Here is a 20,687-nt window from a genome sequence, read left to right on the forward strand (position 1 = left end):
AAAGAGACAATAAAACCTATCAAGCTACTGTCCTGCTCCCCACCATGGGTTATCAGCACTAAAGTCCCGATCCGGACACCACTTAAGACCATGTACAAATGCCTTCCTGAATCAGGTCTGGAAGCATAGGACTCTGCCATTCAAACTAAAGGAGTAATTCCATTAGCTGGAAGCAGTAATTGGCTCTTATCCTCTGATTCTGGACCAGCCACAAGAATGAGACATGTAATGTAAACTGAACCAGTGGATTACAATACTGAGAAGAGTTATTAGGTTGATGTTTTCTATGCTTATACTATACAGGCAGAAACAATGGACCAAATACTATCCTGATTTATACCACTGAAGTCATCAGAGGTGCACAGGCTAGTTTTGCCCATGTGACTGCTTTCTATCTTTAATAATGGGTTTGAGCCAAAGCCCACTGAAGTCAGTGGGCAGACACCTATTGATTTCAATGGACTTTTAATCAGACCCAGTGTGCCTATACTATAGCCAGTGGTTACACACACACTGTCTCCATAAAGATAAGGAACTGAGACAGGCAGTTGTTCAGGCAGACTGGCCCCTTAGCTGTATGGTTAATTAGCTGTTGGGGTGCCCTCAAACTGTGCCCCTTGCTTATAAGTTAAATGGAATCCAATGAAGCAGAAATCCAACTCAAATGAGTACTCCCATGTGGCAACTATGTGCCAGGGGCAATATGGTCTAGTGGCTGGAGCAGAGGACTGGTAGCCAGGAACTAGTGAGTTCTACCACCAATTCTGCAGATGACTTTCTGGGTTGTTCTGGCCAAGTCATTTTAAAAGCTCTCTGGAGGCCACACCATTAATTACTTTAGGGGGCCTGGTGAGGATTAAAGTAATGTGTGTAAAGCATTGCTATTAATGCCAACACACACCATGTGAAAATTTCATTGCAAGGCCCAGTGACAAGGAGCTGTATGTAATTCCATCTTTGCGTCTGTTATGTACATTATGTCGGTAATGACCTTTACATTCTGGAAACTTTAGGAGCATTTAAACAGGTGACCATTTAAGCCTGTAAACAGTCATATGCTGGAAAGAGGCTACCCAAAAGCTAAACAAAATAGGATAAAGCATCTCCATCATGATTTCTGTGCTGTGTAGAGAATACACATCATAAATGCAACTTGTCTGCAGACAACTACTTCTTTTCTGTAACGTCCACTAACCCTATTGTGGCTGTTACTTACCCTCTAGTGGTTGGACTAGGATTAAAAGGTTTATGAGTAGAGTTGGCCAAAATGTACGCTCCCTGCAGGAAACTTCACCTTTTTGAAATTTTCCACAAACCAGAAATCCTGAAAAAAAAATTCATCTTGGAAATATCGACACATGGTGTTTCCTAAAGAAAATCTGCTCCCCGAGAATCTGACTGCTGCTGAATGAAATTGACATTCTTCTCACAGCCACCAGCTGGCACAGGAGTTTGGAAGTCCAGGGGCTCCCAGCCCAGGGCAGTCCACATGAAGAGGGGCTGCCCCAGACCCTGGGATCCTGGCTCTATGGCAGGGCTCCTAGGCTCCTTGCCAAGCCTTGGTTAGAGCTGGGGCTCCCAGGAATATGGCTGAGAGTCTGGAAGCCCTGGCATGGCTGCCTGCCCCAGAGCAGCAGACCCCGAAAACCTGGGCTCCCCAGCAGTGCAGAGAGCTGGCAGGTTTTCCATGCAAACCTGCCTTTCATTCACTGAAAATTCATTAAACCGGAGGTATTTTTGCTCAACATTTCCGGTTTGATGAATCAGCATTTTCCTCACACAATTTCCAGCCAGCTCTTTTTATGAGTCTGCTAGTGCCCCCAAGCTAATGGATTTGTTTCTTTAGCACAGGTAGCGGGGGCCTGTGTTTTTAGACTCAGAGGTACTAAATTCAATATCTGCAGACTAGCCAACCAGTGGTGTCATTACATCTATTATTTGTATAAAGCAATAAGTAAGGCAATCAATGAAGCTTTATGGAAGGGGAAAATCAAATTTGCTGAAAGCTACAATCCCAGGAAGCCAGGTAGGGAAAGCTTATTGTTGCTGCTATGTCCTTCAGCTCCCTCGATATGTTTCCATCTCTCCTACACCAGCACTGAACTAAACGTTTACTTTCCTCCCAAGCTGTCAGAGATAAAACTTAAGTCCTTGTGACAAGCATCTTACCCATCACATGCTTTTAGAAAAGAAGCTTCACCTTTCAAAGGCACAAACTTAGCTGTACCTGCAGAGCACAGGGGATGCCACCTCCACATTAAGAGCTGTTGAAGAAAAAATACACCCAACTGATTCAACTGTAGGGGGAAAATACCAATTACTAGCTAGTTAAAACAGTTATTTTCCCCCCTCTCCATTCAAACCTATTCAAGGAACCCCCTGGCTATGCATTAGATTTAGATGAAAGGAAAGTAATGAGATCTGTCTTTACCAATTTCAGTAGATAATTGCCCAAACGAATAATCTCATTAGTAATTAGAAATGCCCTGTTCCAAATGTGGCTGACATGTTTGTGTTCTATTGACTTATCACCAAGAGGCACTACACTTCCCCTAAATGACATTATAAAGATGTGAATTGGAGAAAATGAGCCTAGATACTTTTTCACGGCTGAGGGGTTATTTTAGTTTTTATGTATGTCTCAGCAAACTGAAGAAAAGATGTGAAACATTAAGACTGATCATAGCGCTGTGTTACTGAAGACTGGAAAATATAGGATGGTAAAATATCTGCTTTGGTTATTCTATCTTTATTATTTGCATTATTTGTTCCTACGACATACCAGGGGGCTGTTTACACATATAGGGAGGCACCGTCTATGTACTGAACCCTTTATACTTTACACCCAGAGAAGTACTGCAAAAACAGCGTATGTGAGCATTCATTCCAATTCTCATCAGCTTTTTCGTTCTACTTATAGTTCCCCTTTAGCTGACTGGTTGCAGATGCCAGGGGCCTTGCAGGTCAAGATCCCCAGTGGAAGAGAAATCAGTGACCTGGAGTCTGGTTATATTCTAAGTATAGCTTGTTTTATTTATCTACATATACTAGTCCTGGAACAGAGGTGGTCACATACAGCACACAGGCAATTCCTTCTTTCAGGAATCTCTGCCCAAAACCAATGACTGGTTCCTAGGAAATATTTGATTTGAATCAGAGGCTGAGAGAGAGGGCAAACTCTCTGGTTCTTCCCACAGCTCCCTGTGATGAGTCCCTCCCCCGGGGTGCCACCTGGAACTGGGGTACCACTGAGCCCCCCGACCCACCAGCCTGGGCTCCCTTTTACACTGTACTGCTGTGACAAGCTGCAAAGCCTTCTCTAGCCTGCACTTTCACCAGCACACATACAGTTAGGAACACACCCAGCTGCAGTTACATGCGGGCAGGCTCTTTAACCAGCCCCTGCATGGGAAGGCCTCAGCTAGGGCACGTCCCAGCTCCTAAGGCACACACCTCCTCTGGAGTATAAACCCAAAATTATACTGTCTTGCGCTGCACAGGGAACTGTACAGCGTAAGCTCATAAAATTCATCCCCTCCCTGAATGTGGAGAGGAAATGCAACAGCCTTTTGCCCCCGAGTTATGATTCCCACATACTAGTTTTAGATAAAGCAAAAGCACGTTTATTAACTACAAAAGATAGATTTTAAGTGATTATAAGGAATAGTAAACAGATCAAAACAGATTACCTAATAAATAAACAAAAATGCAAAGTAAGCTTAATATACTAAATAGATTGGATATGAATAGCACGTTCTCACCCTAGGTGATGACACCAGCAGGCTGCAGACTCTTAAGCTGCACTTGCTTACAGCTTGGAATCCCCAGGTGTTCCATTCATAGCCTGGGTCCAGCACTTCCCCCACTTCAGTTTTTTTCCCCTCAGGTGTTTCCAGGAGCCCTCTTGGGTGGGGAGTCAGTGAAGAACCCAGATGATGTCACTCCCTTGTCTTATGTAGCTTTTGCACATGGCAGGAACCCTTTGTTTCACAGCTTGGTTCGCACACCAGTCAGTGGAAAAATACTGATATCTCAAGGTGGAGTCCAGCACCAGGTGACATGGTCACATGTCCCTGTAAAGTCACAGCAGCCATCCCCCACAGGCCGTTTGGAGCGGTCACCGGAAGGCTCACCAGGTGGGAGATGAGCTTCTCCTAAGGCCTATTATTTCTTCCTAATGGCTCATTAACCTGAATGGGCCCTTCCCAGACAGCCATCTAGACTGAGAGCATTTTCCTAGTGGGCATTGCTCAGGAATAGCTACATGGGAAATAGATACACAGTCAATACTCATAACTTTGGATACAAAAATGATACATGCATATGAATAGGATAATCATATTCAGCAAACCATAGTCTTTCCAATGACACCTCACATGCCTTATCTTGCATAAAATACATCATAATTATGATATAATTATATCATACTAATATCGCTATGAAGAATATGGGACACAATGTCACACTCCCCCCTACTGAATTCTGCATAACAAAACTTACATCACTTGTCTTCCCAAAACTGAACATTTGCTCACATATTAAGAAAAAGAACTTGGAAGACTGTAACAGCAACACCTATATGCACCACAGACATGTGCTTTACCCTCACCTTTGAATGCAAAAAGAAATGTCATTTCTAACTCATTTTAATTTCATTCAGAGGCAGATTTTGCTAATAGCCCTGGGCCAAATTCATGGTGTCATCCCACTAACTTCAGTGAATTTGGCCCACTCATCCTACAATGTAATAACATTACAAATGGCAAACAATCACAAAGCACTTTACATACTACCGAGATGATTCTCCTTTTGATCAGCACTGCAGACCTTGCACCTGTTCCACTTCTAGACTCCCTCTGACATCAATAGCGCTGAATGGAGAATTCATATATATAAATATATATACACACACACACACACAAATTGCTTCTCCCACTGACCCTGTGTCACCTTTGAAGTGAAATGAGGCAAGTGGTTAACCCAGTGCCCCACAATACTGTTACACCCCTGGGCTAGTACAGATGACAAATACCTTAACCCAGGCATGCACAGTAAAACCTGTTATAACCAAACAAAGTTCTAGGTTCTAGTCCCAACTCTGCCTCTCCTGTGCTGTGTGACTAGGCAAGATGCTCAAACTCTCTGTGTCCCTCTCTGTGAAATGATGACGAGGATACTTGCCTGGCAAACAGGTCTGCTCTTCTGTTTGGATGATTAATGTTTGTCAAGTACTTGAAATTTTCACCTGGAGGGAGCCATATACCCAGCCAGTGATATATTAACCGTAGGGATTACTTGCACCTCTTCGGTACTCATGGGCATGCAGAAGCAAACTCTGAATTCAAAGTTTCAATTTACTATCCTCTGATGTTTCAAAAGCCAGCCAAGGCCACGAAAAGCTTCTTCCCAGCTGGGTTTCTGCCCCACCATCTGTCTGACAGTTGGAAGCAGAAGCAATGCGACAAGCCGACAACTGCTGCCCGTAGTCCTGGCTGCCAGCTCATCTTGCTCAGGAGGGCCTCTAGGATGGAACCTGAGTGGTCAGACCCCACATCTAGCCAGCTACCAACCACCCGCTCCCTTGCCTGTGCCCTCCAGAACAGTCTGTCCAGCTTCCTCTGTCCCCCAATATTCCCCGCTTCCCCGTCCCAGCTCTGACTCTAATATCACCCCACCACCACCGCCTCCTCTGTTCCTGCTTTGCTCTTCCAACGAATCTGCCCCCAAGAATCTTGGCCACTCCACCCCAGAGAATCCTGCTTCCCTCTCACACATGATTCTCCACTTCCCCACTATTCTTTCTCCCCCGGCTTTAAAACTCCCTCAGCCACTACCCTGGAGATCCCCACTCACTTCCTATCTTACCTGCCACCAATTTTCCACCCCTCTCCTCTTCCCCCTTTCTGAATGTTTTGCAAATAATCTGACAAAATTACCAGGAAGGAGTGTGTTTCAGTGGCTGCGCCAGACAGGAGCTGGGTGCCCCGTGTGGGTTGCACTGTATATTACTGTGCATTCACTCAGTGAAAAAAGACAACAGCTTCCTATCTCTGGCCATTCGCATCTATTCTCATTTCGTTTTGGGATGAGCTACCGTGTGTTTTTCTATTTCCCCTTCTTAGCCTTCAATTAAGCATTGCTCTGAATGACATGATCTGGCTAGGTAAACTTGGATATGGAGCTTTTACAACAGCTGGTCTCATGCTTCCCACAGCCTTGTAATTGCAGGGAGAAAGGGAAGGTGGGTCTGAACCGTATCAAGACACAATGCAGTCTATTAGTTCTACTCTTCTGAGCATAGCGTGCTTAGCTTCTCTCCTCTGGATCTATGCCTTGCTAAGTGACTCGTCGCTCTCCCAGTCATGAGACGTGAGTCACAGCCTTGCCCCCTCAGGAAGACAAATGTACTTTATCATGTGTGGGGAGAATAGTACTGAGGGAGTGGGGGCGCGGGGGGAACAGAATCAAAACGTGTCATTACAGACTTATGGACAGCAGTTGCCTGCGATGGCTTCTAACCAATAACACAGCAGGTTTGAAGATGCTTTATGATGCCACATAACAGATGCCCTGAAAATCAAACTCAAGCCGTTAACATTAACCTTGACATTTTATCTTATTTTTCTAAAAAAAGGTCTTTAAAAAGAATCACATGTGGAAGATACAGGCAAAGCTTTCCCTGGATTTCTGGAGATTCCCCATCTCCTCCATTCATGGGATAAATGCAAAGCAGAGGTTCACTCAGTGCCATTCATTTAGATCCATTTCAGCAAAGCACTTAAGCCTTTCCACTAAAAACACATGTTTAAGTTAAGCACTTTGCCGAAAAGAGGTTTTCCTCCGAATACTACCTCTGGGAAATCTTATACCACTCAGATGGGGATATAAATACTATTCTGCCCTTCTTACAAACATTGCTCCCATGTGGTAAACTGAGGCACATAGCGATTAATGACTCACAAAGTCTCAGTGCAGAACTAGAACCCAGAAGTCCTGGCTCCCAAGCTGTTGCTCTGTAGCTGCCAGATCTCATTATTAATGAGGCAAAATCTAGACTGGCTTTATGAAATGCACTTAAACATTGCGGCGAACAGATGTCTAATCGTAGGCATCGCTGAATTTGGCAGGGTGACTCTTCTGGACTTGAGGAAGTTGACTCAGGTTTTGCTACAACTTGATTAAATCTGACATGCTGAAAAACACAGTGAGCTACCTCATCATGGCTGAAACATTGATCACTGTAACACTAAGGGGCACCTGACAGCAGACAACCCAGCAAACGGACTGAGACAGAGCTGGTTCTCAGCGCTCGCATCGTTTACTTTGTCAAGTATTAATTATTTAAAATAATGCTAATTGAAGGGGAAACAGGCAAAGTGCGCTGGCTAATTGATACACTACAGTGCATGCTATTCTGAGCAGGAACCCTGCTGGAACAGAAGTACCGCAGAGGTGCCCTTGACTGGGTACAGCTAACTGAACAGAACTCATTTCCCCATGCAGCATGAAATATGCATCCTAACCACTGCTGAGCCTGTCGAACCTTTTCCCGCATTTTATAAATTCATGCAAGCTCATTCTGCCCCAGAATCATGCAACGTTAAGGTCCCATTTGCTCCACTGTAGGTCTGGCTTAGATTCATCAGGGCACTCTAGTAACATTCCTCCTCCTTTTGTCTCTTTTTTAACTGCATCTTGTCTGAACCTCCTGAGTCCACTCTGCAGCAGCCCCAAGACTTTGGTTGAGACATGAAAGCCCTAAGCGATGAGATAGATGACAGTTGGTATGAGAACCAATACGGCACAGAACAGAAAATACAACAGGCTATTTAACTAAGCACTTACATAATATATTGGGGGCCTGAATCTTCTCGTACACACTTCGTGGGCGTGACACAAGTCTAGCATCATTGACTTCAGTGGAGTTATTCCCAATTTAAACTGGCATAAGTGAGAGGAGAATCCCCCCCCTCCAAATTAATGAATCCTGAATGAGATGAGCATTAATGCAGATTTATTCAGCCACAAATGGGGAAGGTGAGGCACAGAGAGGCTAAGAGACTTGGCCTAGGCAACTTAGCAACACAATGGCCCCTGTTTCTAAGATACCAAGTGCAAATGGGAATCTTCAGTCAGCTGGTCTGAATACACAGTTCTGCAGGCCTCCTGCTGCTCCCACGAGGCTGCTGTTCCTCCTCCATTGAACCTGCAGCTCAGGAAGGAGACAGTAGTTGGCTTCAATGGGGCTATCTTGGCAGGAACAGAGCCAGCAGCCCACCAGGAGTGGTCAGAGAGGGACAAAGAAGGGTCAAAGAGGGAAGTTTTTAAAAGGTCAACGATAGGGTTTATTCTGTAAGAAGGAAAAAAATCTCCTTCAAGGTATTCAGAGGCTGTTCCCTCTAACCACCTCCAGGTGCATTCAGTCTGAAATCTGTTTCCCTGCCGCACTCCCCACCCCAGGCCCTATCAGCCCAGGGAGCAAACAGCGGAAGCAGAATCAAACCCCACAGCCTCCTGTGTGGCAAGGAGAGGCGCTTCAACCAACAGCAACCAGTATTGACCACTAATGAATTCACGCAGCATCTGAAAGGTTCTGGAGGGATGCTAGAAAATGTTCACCTTGATCTGAGCCTCTGGATGTAGGCACCTGATGCTGACTGAACACATGGGCCCCAATCCTCCATTCTCTGGCTTCTGTGCCTGGGAGAGAAACAGCAGGAGGGAGGCAAAGGTAGCTTAAAGCCCATTTTGACTCTGCCTATTCAGGGGTCTGCCTGGGAAGCAGAGAATAGCCACAGAACAGGGCACTCTCCCTACCCCCTCTCCCTTTTGTGAGCTCCACAGCTTCTGAGAAGCTGTCCGTGCAGAGGGTGTTCTCCAGACTGCTGCAAAGGGGCTTTGCTGTTAACTAAGGCTCAGGCCCACTGAGTTTTTAGAGCAACATGCACTGAGAATCATGCTCCCTGCAGAGCAGCTGTGAGGTGAACCATGGATTTAGGACAAGGAACTGGACAGATCCTGGAAAACGACTGGTCTAGATTAGAAATATGCATTTAAAAGGTCCATATTAAAGTGGTATCAATGTGTCATTGTCCGATTTAAGGGACTTTTAAAGCATGTTTGGAGCTCGATCTGAGTTTGCCAGGCAGCAGTTCTGCACACAGGTCCTTGGCCCATGCAGAGAGCGAGTTATAATACTGCTCCAAAGAAAGGCAGTCTTCAAAATGAACTGGGTTTATTTACAAAAATTCAGAGGACTATTTGCCCACAACAATTCAGATCACACGAGGGATAACGTAACAATGATGCGTTTCCAGTAGGAGACACGCACGCCTGTCTCCATGCTACGAGGCAAGAGATTAAATAAACAAAGTACTGAAGAGTGAGGTAAAAGTGACTTGGTGCAAACCACGGGGCTTTTCTAAAAATGGTCTTGTACACAGAGGGTTAACAATGTCCACCCTGTATCGGTTCCTTCCTTGCTATCTCCCGCTTTCGTACACCATCCTCATTCAGATTCATTGCGGAGGATAACTAACCCCAGTGACACTCGGAGGACTTGCCCACTGACCAGCCAATACCAATAGCTACGGTGATGTAGTTAGAGCTCAAACGTAACCTCTTTAATTGTCTTCCAGATGGTGTCCCTAGCAATTCTCATCTGTTGGCAGCTGATCGTCAGTTTATTAATTCTCTCTGTCAGAGCTCTCCCCTCAGAGACGGCCGCGATGTGCGTTACTGGATTTTTCCTTTATAACAGACTGCTGGGGCAGTAAGCCAAGGTGAATGAGCTTTACAGTAAAGGATTCTGGCATCAGGAGGGAGGGGTTGTTCTGGGGAAAGGAGCAAGCACTTCCCCCTTTAACGCAAGGCATCTGCGACCCCTTTCCCCAGCACATATACAAACGCTACAAGATTCCCCCCAATATCTTAGCAACCTGCCACGTTGGGCAAATATAGAACCACCAGCCAGGGCCCAGGCAGTAAAACATCTGGGAATGGAAACCTGAGCTGCTTTGTGCCGCTCCACAATTTCCATTCTGTAGCTTTTTACCACCTGCCTGCTGAGGGTCCTTAGTGCCTCATCTAGCACAGCACTGGCCCTCTAGCCATAGAGTTCCCTGACACTTCACAGCATCCACAGCTTAGAAGATATGAGCTTGGCTCCCTACAGAGCCCAACTTCCTTCTAACCCCAAGAGTCACTCTTGCGTCATACCGGCTTTGTGTGTCCGTGTGACTGACGGCACCTGCTAGGAGCTGGGACCTGTTACTCCTGTTAACAAAAGCTCTTGTAGCTCAAGTGCTAGACGCCTGTGTTTCTGGAACTGAATTACAGTCCCTGTGAGTGTGTGAGAGATTTGTCTAGTAATTGTGTCTGTCTGTCTGCAGCACCTGGATTTCATACCAGCTCTGTGCAAAGTGGGTGTAAGATGCTATCAGATCAGAACCGTAGATTTTACCACTTACTTTCCCACTTACTAAATGGCTACGCAAGGTGCAGCTCAATGGAGAATTAGGCCCGATGTCTTTGAGCCAGTATGTAAACATCAAAGCAAACCCAAATAACATTGGAATCTATAGACTCCATATTAATTTTATAGAAGATAAAATAGATTCGGATAATTATACACGCAGAGCACTGCTGTGTGCTCCCTTTGTCTGATTTAAATGAACACTCTCTAACCTAAGCCCACAGTAAATAAGAACACAGGCCAGAATGGGTAGCCACAATCTCGCTCCGTGCATGTATGTTCTTCCTGTGGGTATTCGTTCTATGGGCTTTTTTCAGGAGCAAATGTGCATCTCATAATAAAATAATCGATATTATACAGAAGTTATCATTACCGTGCTGGTATTTGTGATTTCTAAATGGAAACTGTTTCAACCCTGAAGCAACTGGGCACTGAAGAAATTCACACTGTAATTAAAATAAATTTATATTTGGGAAACTGGAAAGAAAAGCCCCACAGGCATCAGAGATACCCAAGGTCCAGCCGGGGGAGTATCTGCATCATGACACTGTGGCTTTCTATCACAAAGATGAAACAGTATTTAAACACAATTTAAAACTTAAATTATTCCATTTTCACCCCAGATCACTCATGATGGGAAATCCATGGATGAACCTCTCTTTTACAAGCATTCCGAGCTTTATACAATTTCATCTATGTAATTAACAGGCTGCTCCCAGAGCTCACACTGAAATACAGGCTTTTGAGAAACCTCTGTGGCTATCGCCCTCAATGCTGTTCATCACAGCTGCTAATCTGAGCATTAGCCTTTAATGCAACATAAGCATGGCTAGCATTTCAGCTTAGTTCCTTCTGTGTCATGCCTGGCCATTTCAGAAGAGGTCCTTGGACCCCCAAATGCACCTTATCTTTCCCTTTTATCCCTCTCCTCCTCTGGGTGGTTTTTTCCATGGCCAAAAAGCTAAGAAAGGCAGACTCACTCAGTGTTGCTCCATGTGTCAACCAAGCATCTAACGGGCCATAGCCCCTTTGGATTTTCCTCCCTCTGAGTGCTGGTGCATTGCTTCTCCAAAGAACTTCAGTTTCACGTTCTCCGCAGATACCAAGGCAGCTCACTCTGCAACAATAAGTCTCATCTGCAAATATATTGTGCAATCAGCTTGATTTTAAGACTAGCAAGAATCTAACTGCTCCTCGAGCCACCAGAACTCAGCAGGGTGAACAAAATAGCCACAACTCCAAAGGCGTCACAGAACAGGCACATTCTAAAAGAATCATTTTCAGGGAGGAACTTCTGGGACTAATATTGTGGTTCCCCATCTCTGAGAGGCAACCGCGTTTTTATCAAGTCCTCTTGGTAGCCAATAGCAAATCAGGTCCCAGTGCAGCAAAATGCTTAAGCAGTTCAATGGGACTCGAGTGCCTGTTTATGTGCTTTGCTGAATAGGGATGGGATTACAGTTAAACTCATGCTTAAGAGCTTTGCAGAATCAGTGCCTTAGTGCTTTGCAGAGCATAGAATATATCTGAAAGGCATTAAAAACTGACCTTCTTGGGGCTACCCATTATCCGGTCAGCAATCATGACCTCTGTCTTCATTTTAATAGCCATGGACAACATTTGTAGACGTGCGTGTCTAAAGTTTAGGTGCCTTAGTTTGAGAATTGGGGTCCGCAGTTTTCGTTCCTGCTTCCCAAGAGAGCCTATTTAGTGGTATAATCTCTTATTGTCCTGCTGCAACTTTGACTCTATAAATGGCTATTGCCTCAATATAGCCTCATCCAATTGTTCATTGCCTGGATTATTGGCATATGGCAGCCAACATCTAATTGTGAAGTTCATCATTTAACCAGCATAAGCTGTTTTCCAATTATACTCTAAAGCCACTCACTGTTGTATCTCATGCAGCAGCCCAGCATACAGGTGACCTGGTTAAAATCGCTTCTGCAGGTTTTGCTCCCACTCCATAATGGCAGAGAGTTGGCAATGAAACAGGTGGAAGCCTGGTAATGGAAGTGCTATAGTGCAGGCAGACATGTGAGCACGTTTGTCTTCAACTCAAACAAGATAATCCTTGAGGAAGAGCTCTGATTCAGGGGACGTCCTCGAGCACTTCATTTGAAGGCCACTTGACCTAAGCTTGTCTAGACTGGGGATTTTCCCCAGTTCCAGCCTTTTCTATAGCTCCACTACTGCAAGCCTAGCTTGGACAGGCAAAGCCTTGATTTGCACTGACGGAGCTTCCCTCGGCTTCACTACACTACAGCTTGTACCAGTTCAGCCAGGCAGTTGTCTGTAATCGGGGCACATCCCCAGTCTACAGAAGGTCTTACAGGCACAGCTAAGGTTTTATGGCGGAGGCAATATGATCTAAAACTGCAGATGAAATACCTTATTACTTCAAGATGCTCTAAATACATCAGAAATAAATCTCAGGGAGGGTAAAGAGCTATTTAAGGTGAAGGACACCGTCGGCACAAGAACAAATGGGTATAAAATGGGGATGAATAAACTGAGGCTGGAAATCAGAAAAAGGTTTCCAGCCAACAGACAGGTGAGGCTCTGGAACAGCCTCCCAATGGGAGCAATGTGGGCAAGAAACCTAACTGATTTCAAGATGGAGCTTGATAAATTTGTGAAAGGGATTCTGTGGGGTAGTTGCCTGTGATAGCAGGGGACTGGACTTGATGACCCAGCAGGTCCTGTCCAATCATATATTCCTGTGCTTCATAGTGACATGGTCCAGTGCCGATTGACTTACTGTGACTTGGGCCAGGCTCCAAGTTATCATAACATCTTTCTACCCTAATGGCTGCTCTTCTGGTTCTGGGGCGGGGGTGTGTGCACGCGCGCGTGTGTGTGCGAGAGAGAGAGAGAGGTGTGTGTGTGTGTGAGATACACACATACACACACACTTACTTTTACAAAGTTTACCTAAAATGCATATATTTTCCCTTCAGGTGATATTTGTCAGACTCTGACAGTGGGAACATTTTGCCTTCTAACGATACCCTTTAGATAGTGCCTGTGTGGGTGGATGACTCAAACTTGCAATGATGATTCCATCCCCTGATTTTTTATTAATATAAATATATATTCTTAGCAATTTGTAATGTTAAGGCAGCAGCGATTCTAACAGGAAATATGTGCAAATAGTGCTAAAATTCTGAAATGAATCAACAATAGCCAGGAAATTCACAGATAAAGCAGTTGCTCTAGCCCTAATTTATGCTCTTATGCCTAGCTATTGCTGACTATATGGCACATAACATTCACCAGAAGCCGCCCCTACTTTATAATCCCCAAGAGACAGGTTATGGATAGCATATCAGTTTCAACTTTGTCATTTACTTTGTGTTACAAATTTTGGCAACACCTAATGTTCTATAAATTAATTTCCTTTGCAATCCTAAGAGTTTCTCAAAACCCTCGTGCTACTATGGGGACCACAAATAGCAAATGACACTATGAGGAATAGACAGAGAATCAAAAGAGTAAGCAACTATTGCTTCAGCCTATTTTCTTTGCTGCCACGATAGTATTTACAGCAGAATGGGGAAAAGAGGATGCATTTAAAATAGACAGATGGCTGACAAAAGTCTGAGAAGTTCTCATGGGAAGAGAATGACTAGCCAGAAAAGAGGTGGAAGAATTGCCCAGGCATGTGAACAGACTACTCTAAGATGTGCTTATTCACCCTACAACCCAGAATCTCTGCACACCTTTACCCCTTATTAAAAATGTGTGTAACCTTGAACAATTTAAATTGTCTGATGTTCATACCATACTGCACTGTATGACCCCGTGGACCACATAACAACAATGCAAGTATGAATTAATTTCATTACCCCCCAACAAAAATAACATTCTAATCTATTTGGTTTTACTTAGGCTCTTATACTTCACTTATCACCGTAGTAACTGATCACATGCACTTTTAAAAATCCATTACAAAAGTGAATGGGATTGAGTCAAATACTCTAGATGCTACCATGATGTCAGAGAAGCCTAACAGATCAGATGGACATCCAATCTTGCAAGAAGTCCCACCCAAAATTCCCAATAACTTGTATGCAATAAGGTTCAATCCTTTAAGGATTTAGCATATTGTTGCTGGTATTTTTGAAGGCACCGGAGGGGGTTTAGCACCTAAATCCCATTGAAAGTCAATGGGAGAACAGTGCCTAACTCCCATAGGCTCCTTTTGAAAATCCCAGCTTGTATTATTAATTTCAAATTTGTTACTATGTTATAAAGGTCGTGATGCGGCCGTTAGTACATCAATATAACTCCCATATGCCCTCACCAACGCCCAAAGCTAAAACATCTTAATAACTGCTGCCTAGATTGTAAACTCTTTGGGGAAGAGATGGCCTTTTTATTCTATAGTATCTAGCATAGTGGGGTTCTGGTCTCTGGATGGGGCTCTTAGGTGCTACAAGAACACAAATAAATAATAAAATAATACTTACTGCTGGTAAAAAATAACAAATGGCCAAAAGGAATTCCATCCTTTTTTTTTAAATGACTAAGCTATATTTTAGTACACAGTGCACAGGAAAGCATGTCCACCTACGAAATCCTTCTGTGCTGCTATGGCTTAAGAGGAATTGAATCAATTTAGCACCAATTTTGTGTGTAAGGAAAAAAAAATGCCCTCGGGTTGAGTCTTTTCTGCTAGGCTATAGGAATGAACTATGCCCAATGACTAGCTAAACTGCTAGGCTAAAAACTGGGACATATCTTCATGGCAAAGTTATAAAGCCTTTGAAAATAAGTGTTTGTAAAGCAAAATGCTGCCAAAAATGTATAAGTAAATTCTAACAAGAAGTCTGTGTCTAACAGCCAAAGAATAAATGCGTGATTAGCAAAAGAGCTCAGCTCCTGTATTTTGAAGAATGAGTGGGATATCCTTTGTGAACAGAGATGAATGAAATAAGCTGCTCTCCAGTGCAACGGCACAATTACACTAAGGCACAAACCACATTGAGCTGACATGGGATTAACATTCGCAGTGACTGCCACTGGTTTCATAAGCCGGCTACCCAGCAGTTATTCATGACATTTCACATTAATTACCAGTAATGACACTCAGTGATTCATATTCAGAGTGACTTTGCTTAGGCCAGGCACCTTCACTCCCTGGGCTGAATTTTGTGATGACCAATAGCCTGTGAAATCAGAATGGAGTCGCCAACATGCATGAATTTTACCTGATTGGGGGGTGGTCAAATTGCAAAGTAGGGTGGGCGTGGCTAAGGGGGCCTAAATCTCTGGTCTGTCACTGTTCTGTGCAGGGCTGGTCTCCCTGTGCTATGTTAGAGCAGCTTGAAGGCCAACTGCAAACAGCCTGAGAGGAGTGAAAATACAACAGAGAATCAGCACATCTCACAGTATTCTGGCCACTCTCCATTCCTCCAGCCAGGCTCCCTTTTCCCTGCAGTGCCAGTGGCAGGGAGGGTGAATGGCACAAAAGTCCTTCTGCCATTACAGGATCAGTGGTGTCTCCCTTTCCCTAGCTCTCTGGGCCAGTTAAATCAGCTTCACTGCCAGATTACTCCAGTTCAATAACACAAAGAAGCCACACTGCACTGACAGAGAGCTTGCCTTTGTGTCTGACACTGATATGTAAACACTTCAGAACAGAGACCTGGCTTTTCTGTTTGGTTGCTTGCTGCTAAATGCAAATCTTCTAAACAAATAAGTTGCAATGCCTTCTTCAGTCACTAGGAGGTAAGGGGTCTGTGAGCTATAGAGGAAGTTAAAATGGGAACACCCTGGTTAGCGTGTAGCAGCGAAGTCTTCCAGAGCGGCATTTGAGCAAGACTTAATCTACTGCCATCTTGTCTGCACTGTGCTAACCTGTTTGATCATCAACTACGAGAGCATACTTTACCTAACCACGTTGTTCTTCCTTATTGCAGCCCACGGGAGCTTCCGGTTCCACTCCAGTCGCACCGCGGAAGAAGGACCTTCTGCCGACGTGCCGCAGAAAACAGCGGCAGGCAATTGAGCAGCTCAATGACTGCCGCTATCGCCTGCGGCATTTCGGCGGAAGGTCCTTCTTCGGCAGCGTGATGGGAGTGAAACCGAAAACTCCCGCACGCCCCGTGGGGAGCGCACAAAATGCCGCCCCCTAAATTCTGCCTAGGGCGCCAGAAACCCTGGCGCCGCTCCTGTTTATACTAGGTCCTGTATATTTCTTACCTTTAATAAGTATAGTAAATTCCCACTGGGGGAAAAAATCATTTTAATAAATATATTTGGAGAACATAATTTAAGTTAAGAAGAAAAAAAGTAACATACAACTTGCAAAACTGACTTACAGAGAGTAGAGATAAAATAGACCTGTCAAGCTTGTAAGTGAGATCTGATTTATCTTCAGAACATATAAAACTTGGCTTGCTTTCATGTTGCCCCACCAATACATGTAAACCCTGTTCTAGAGGGATAGTTTCTATCTAGCTCCATTTCCATGCTCATTGAATCATTAAGCTCTCTGCAGAGCTTGTATAAAAGGTCCACTGAGAAGTAGACCAAGAGCTTCAACGTCTTCCATGTTGCTCACAGAACAGCCATCAAACAGTAAGCACTTATGATTAGAAATTATCTGGTCAAGAACAGAGGGATCAGACCCCAGGTCCATCTAGCCCAATGTCTTGTCTCTGACAGTGACCAATACCAGATGCTGCAGAGGAAAGTTCAAGAAACTCCACGGTAGGTAATTATGGGATAATATCCACCCACAAGGAAAGTTTCTTTCTAACCCTCGTCAATTAAAGGTTGGCTTATGCCCCCAATCATTGACCTGGAGAAGTCAATCGCAAAGCACTTTTCCAGCCCCGGAGCCACATTCAGCTTCCACATATCTATCTAGATAAATAGATATAACTAGACAAAAAACTTCTCGCTTAATGGACATGTAGCAAATGTGATGCTACATCTAGGAACACAGATCCTGGCCCTGCATAAAGAACAAGGCATCTTCCTGTGTAAAGAACAAGGCATCTTTATCCAAAATGTTAGTCTAACTTTCTCCTGCAAAATTTGGCCCATTCAGAACATTCTTGTTCTTTTAAAAGCTCTTGCCTTATTTGAAGGTGGAAGGACAGAGACTGCAGCTAAAAGCAGACCTGAGATCTGAATATAACTTCAGGCTATGGCCTTCCCCTCATTTTAGATCTGGTGACCTGTGCCACTTAAAACAAACCTTTTATTCTCTACTTCACACTCAGAATGGCATTCAAGTTATTTTAAGATTATGCGACTAATAAAATGAATGCAGGCTCACCGACTGCCTTTCCCTACTGTCTAATTACCCCTTCCCCACCTCAAACAAGGCTTCTTACCATCCAATTCCTCCACAGAGATATTGGCTAGCTGTTCACTGTCACTGCCAGCAGAGAGCGATCGATTCAGGTAGTTCCCCTTGTATAACAGGCCAGCCGTTACATGGTGGAATGGCATCTTCTCCCTGCACACGAAAAACAAGCAGAAGACTCATTATAATACTTTGTCTTTTCTTTCTTTTCAGAGAGCAATCAGCTGCCTTTGAAAGAACAGTAGGATTAAAACCTTCTGCGTCTCAGAATGATGAATGCTCAGAGAAGCCAAGTTCATGACTGATGGATTGCAGGCTTAATTTTGTCGCCACACCAGGAACTAAACAAATAACAGTGTCTTCTTCATTAAGGGGGAGAGTTAGCATAGGCAGAATGCAGATGTCCTAGCCAACTAATAATCCTTTGCATTTACCTGGCAATGTTCAGCCTGGAGAATTTAATAGAGTGTAAAAAAATCACAAGGCGTCAGAGCTGAGATATTCAAAGCTGCATAAGGGATCTGAACGCCCAATTCCCATTAATTTAAACTGAACATCCAAATCCCTTAGGCAGCTTTGAGTATCTCAGCCAGGAAATGTTAGTACTAGTGCTGAGTACCAATCTTAAATGAGATTACATCCATGCCACAGTTTCAAGAATCTAACTGCAGTGGTTCTTGCTGAAGGAAGGAATTTCACCTTCAAGCAGGAACTGGAGATGAACATTTTCATCCCAGTATATGAAAGTTGCAGAAGAGTATTACCAGGACAGCATCCCAGGAGATTGCAATGGAAACTTCTTTGCAATTCACCTACAGCATAAGCAGTGCCCACCATAACCTAGGGTACGTTTCAGCAAAGGACAGCCATTTCCTCAGTAGAAAATGGCAGTTACATGGCAATAATATACAATGATTTAGGATGGACAGGAAAGGAGCAAGTTTGCTGTAACCAACTGAAACTATGTTTGAAACTGAAATGTTTGTAGGCCAGATCCACAGCTGGTGTAAATCAGACTCCATCTCAGCCGTAGCACATTTTATAGTGTAAAGGATCCACCTTCAGCGGATATAACAGCAGAGTCAATGGAGCCATGTTGATTTATACCAGCTGAGGCTCTGGCACAATGTTTTTACACAAACTGGAATTTGGCCAGGACACAGGCCAAAATACCTCGAGCCAAATCCTCAGCTGGTGTAATTCGATGTAGCTACAGTGACTGTGCGGATTTACAGCAGCCGAGGAACTGGTCCCTTGAATGTTCTCTATAAAAACGTACTATAGGGTCTCTCCTTTGCATCTCGTTCAAAGGCCATCACCTCTACATTCATGCCGAAGCACTGCCTCCGAGAGACAAGTGCCACCTATTGAATCGTGTCCTCAACTTCTGGCCACACTTGGGTAATAATTACAGGGGTGATTTGGCTCTTACACCACCATATGTTCTTAGTATAGTCAATAAAACAGATGCATATATATACACATACACTCAATATATATATAAACACATGCACATCTGACTCCTGTAATGAATGACTTTCTGCCTCATTGAGTTTATGAAAGCTTAAATAGCCTTAAAGAGCAAACCAACCTGATACAAAGGTAACACAGAATGAGAAAGAAAGTTTGTTTCCCTGTCATTACTTTGTACATACATAGCAGTTCTCTTGCTGTAATTATGCAAACAAATCCTAATCCTTTTTAAAATAGATTTACTCTGGAACTAGTTTCTTCAGCAGCACATTAAAAACATAAATAGGTGCACAGATAATTTCCCAGCACTTACCAATTAAAGTATTTCACTCAGATACATTAGTCTGTGTTGCCAAGGCACTAACTTTATATTCACAGCAAAAGGAGTACGCTGAACACCATTTCAGTGCCAGTTTGGATATTTCAATGCTGACCAGTCAGACAGCAGTTCCAGCAAGCTGTGTAGTCACGTTGGCTGTCATGTCACACAATGAAATATTTAAACAGAAATTGATCTGCATGTTTCCTCCATAATCATACTTCCAATATAAAAGCAACTACACTGACTTTTGAAATCCCATTTAATTAGAGAGGGGCTTAAACCAAATCCCTAAACCTGAGCAGTCACATATTTGGGGTTAGTTTGATATCCAAAATCCAGATCTCAACTCCTCACACAGGGTCAGAGGTTTAAATTGACTAGGTGCATGCACAAATCAGGCAGCTGAGGGCACACAACAGGCCAGAACTGGTGTCCAGGGTTACCCAATTTGTGTGCACAGTTGCAATAACTGCACATGCAAATAAGGTACGGATTTCTGCATGTAGCTGCATACCTAGCCATTTTAAAAATCAGGCCTGCGAATCCTTGTCTTTATGATTTTTAAAATACCAGAGTTAACCATCCCCTGAACTGTGAGGTGTTTGAAATCCAACTGCTAGCAGAGTGAAGCTTGAGGTATCCTGCCACCAGAAGGGAATCCCTCTAGAGAGAGATGAAGCAGAACATCTGGATTGCAATACCTGGATTGTGGGGGAGCCATACAAAAAAGGGGAAATATTCTGAAACAAGCAAAGGCTTTACGGGAGAGTGGGTAACTATCAACCCATCTGGTAATCAGTGCTGTGCTCTACTATAGACAGTTTGTTTATAGACAGGGGGTCGCTTTTTGGCATATTTGCTGGTGAATTGTTGCATGATCAGTCTGAGCAAAATCCTCCTATCGCAAGCAGGGTCACAGAGGGTGGTGGAAACAGGACAACTCTTCGGCAAGAGGTAAGAATGACACTGCACACGGCATTGCCTAAATGAGACCCAGCTGGACTATGTGTACACGAGGGAGAGGTTAAGATAGCCTGTGGGTCCATGATTACACTCATCCAAGCAGCCACAAACCTTAGCAGTGGGCATGTGCAGTG

The 20,687-nt window shown here is 44.0% G+C and overlaps 1 protein-coding gene across 1 annotated transcript in view; it reads right to left on the reverse strand.

The window, feature by feature from the left end:
• CALN1 (calneuron 1) overlaps window positions 1–20,687 on the reverse strand; it is a 163,823-nt gene that overhangs the window by 127,688 nt on the left and 15,448 nt on the right. The window contains exon 2 of the mRNA XM_044994122.1: window positions 17,824–17,948. Within this exon, the coding sequence (XP_044850057.1) occupies window positions 17,824–17,941 (118 nt within the window). The 5' untranslated portion in view covers window positions 17,942–17,948. The remainder of the gene's footprint in view (window positions 1–17,823; window positions 17,949–20,687) is intronic.

Source organism: Mauremys mutica, chromosome 19 (genome assembly GCF_020497125.1).
Source record: "Mauremys mutica isolate MM-2020 ecotype Southern chromosome 19, ASM2049712v1, whole genome shotgun sequence".
Classification (NCBI taxonomy): domain Eukaryota; kingdom Metazoa; phylum Chordata; order Testudines; family Geoemydidae; genus Mauremys; species Mauremys mutica.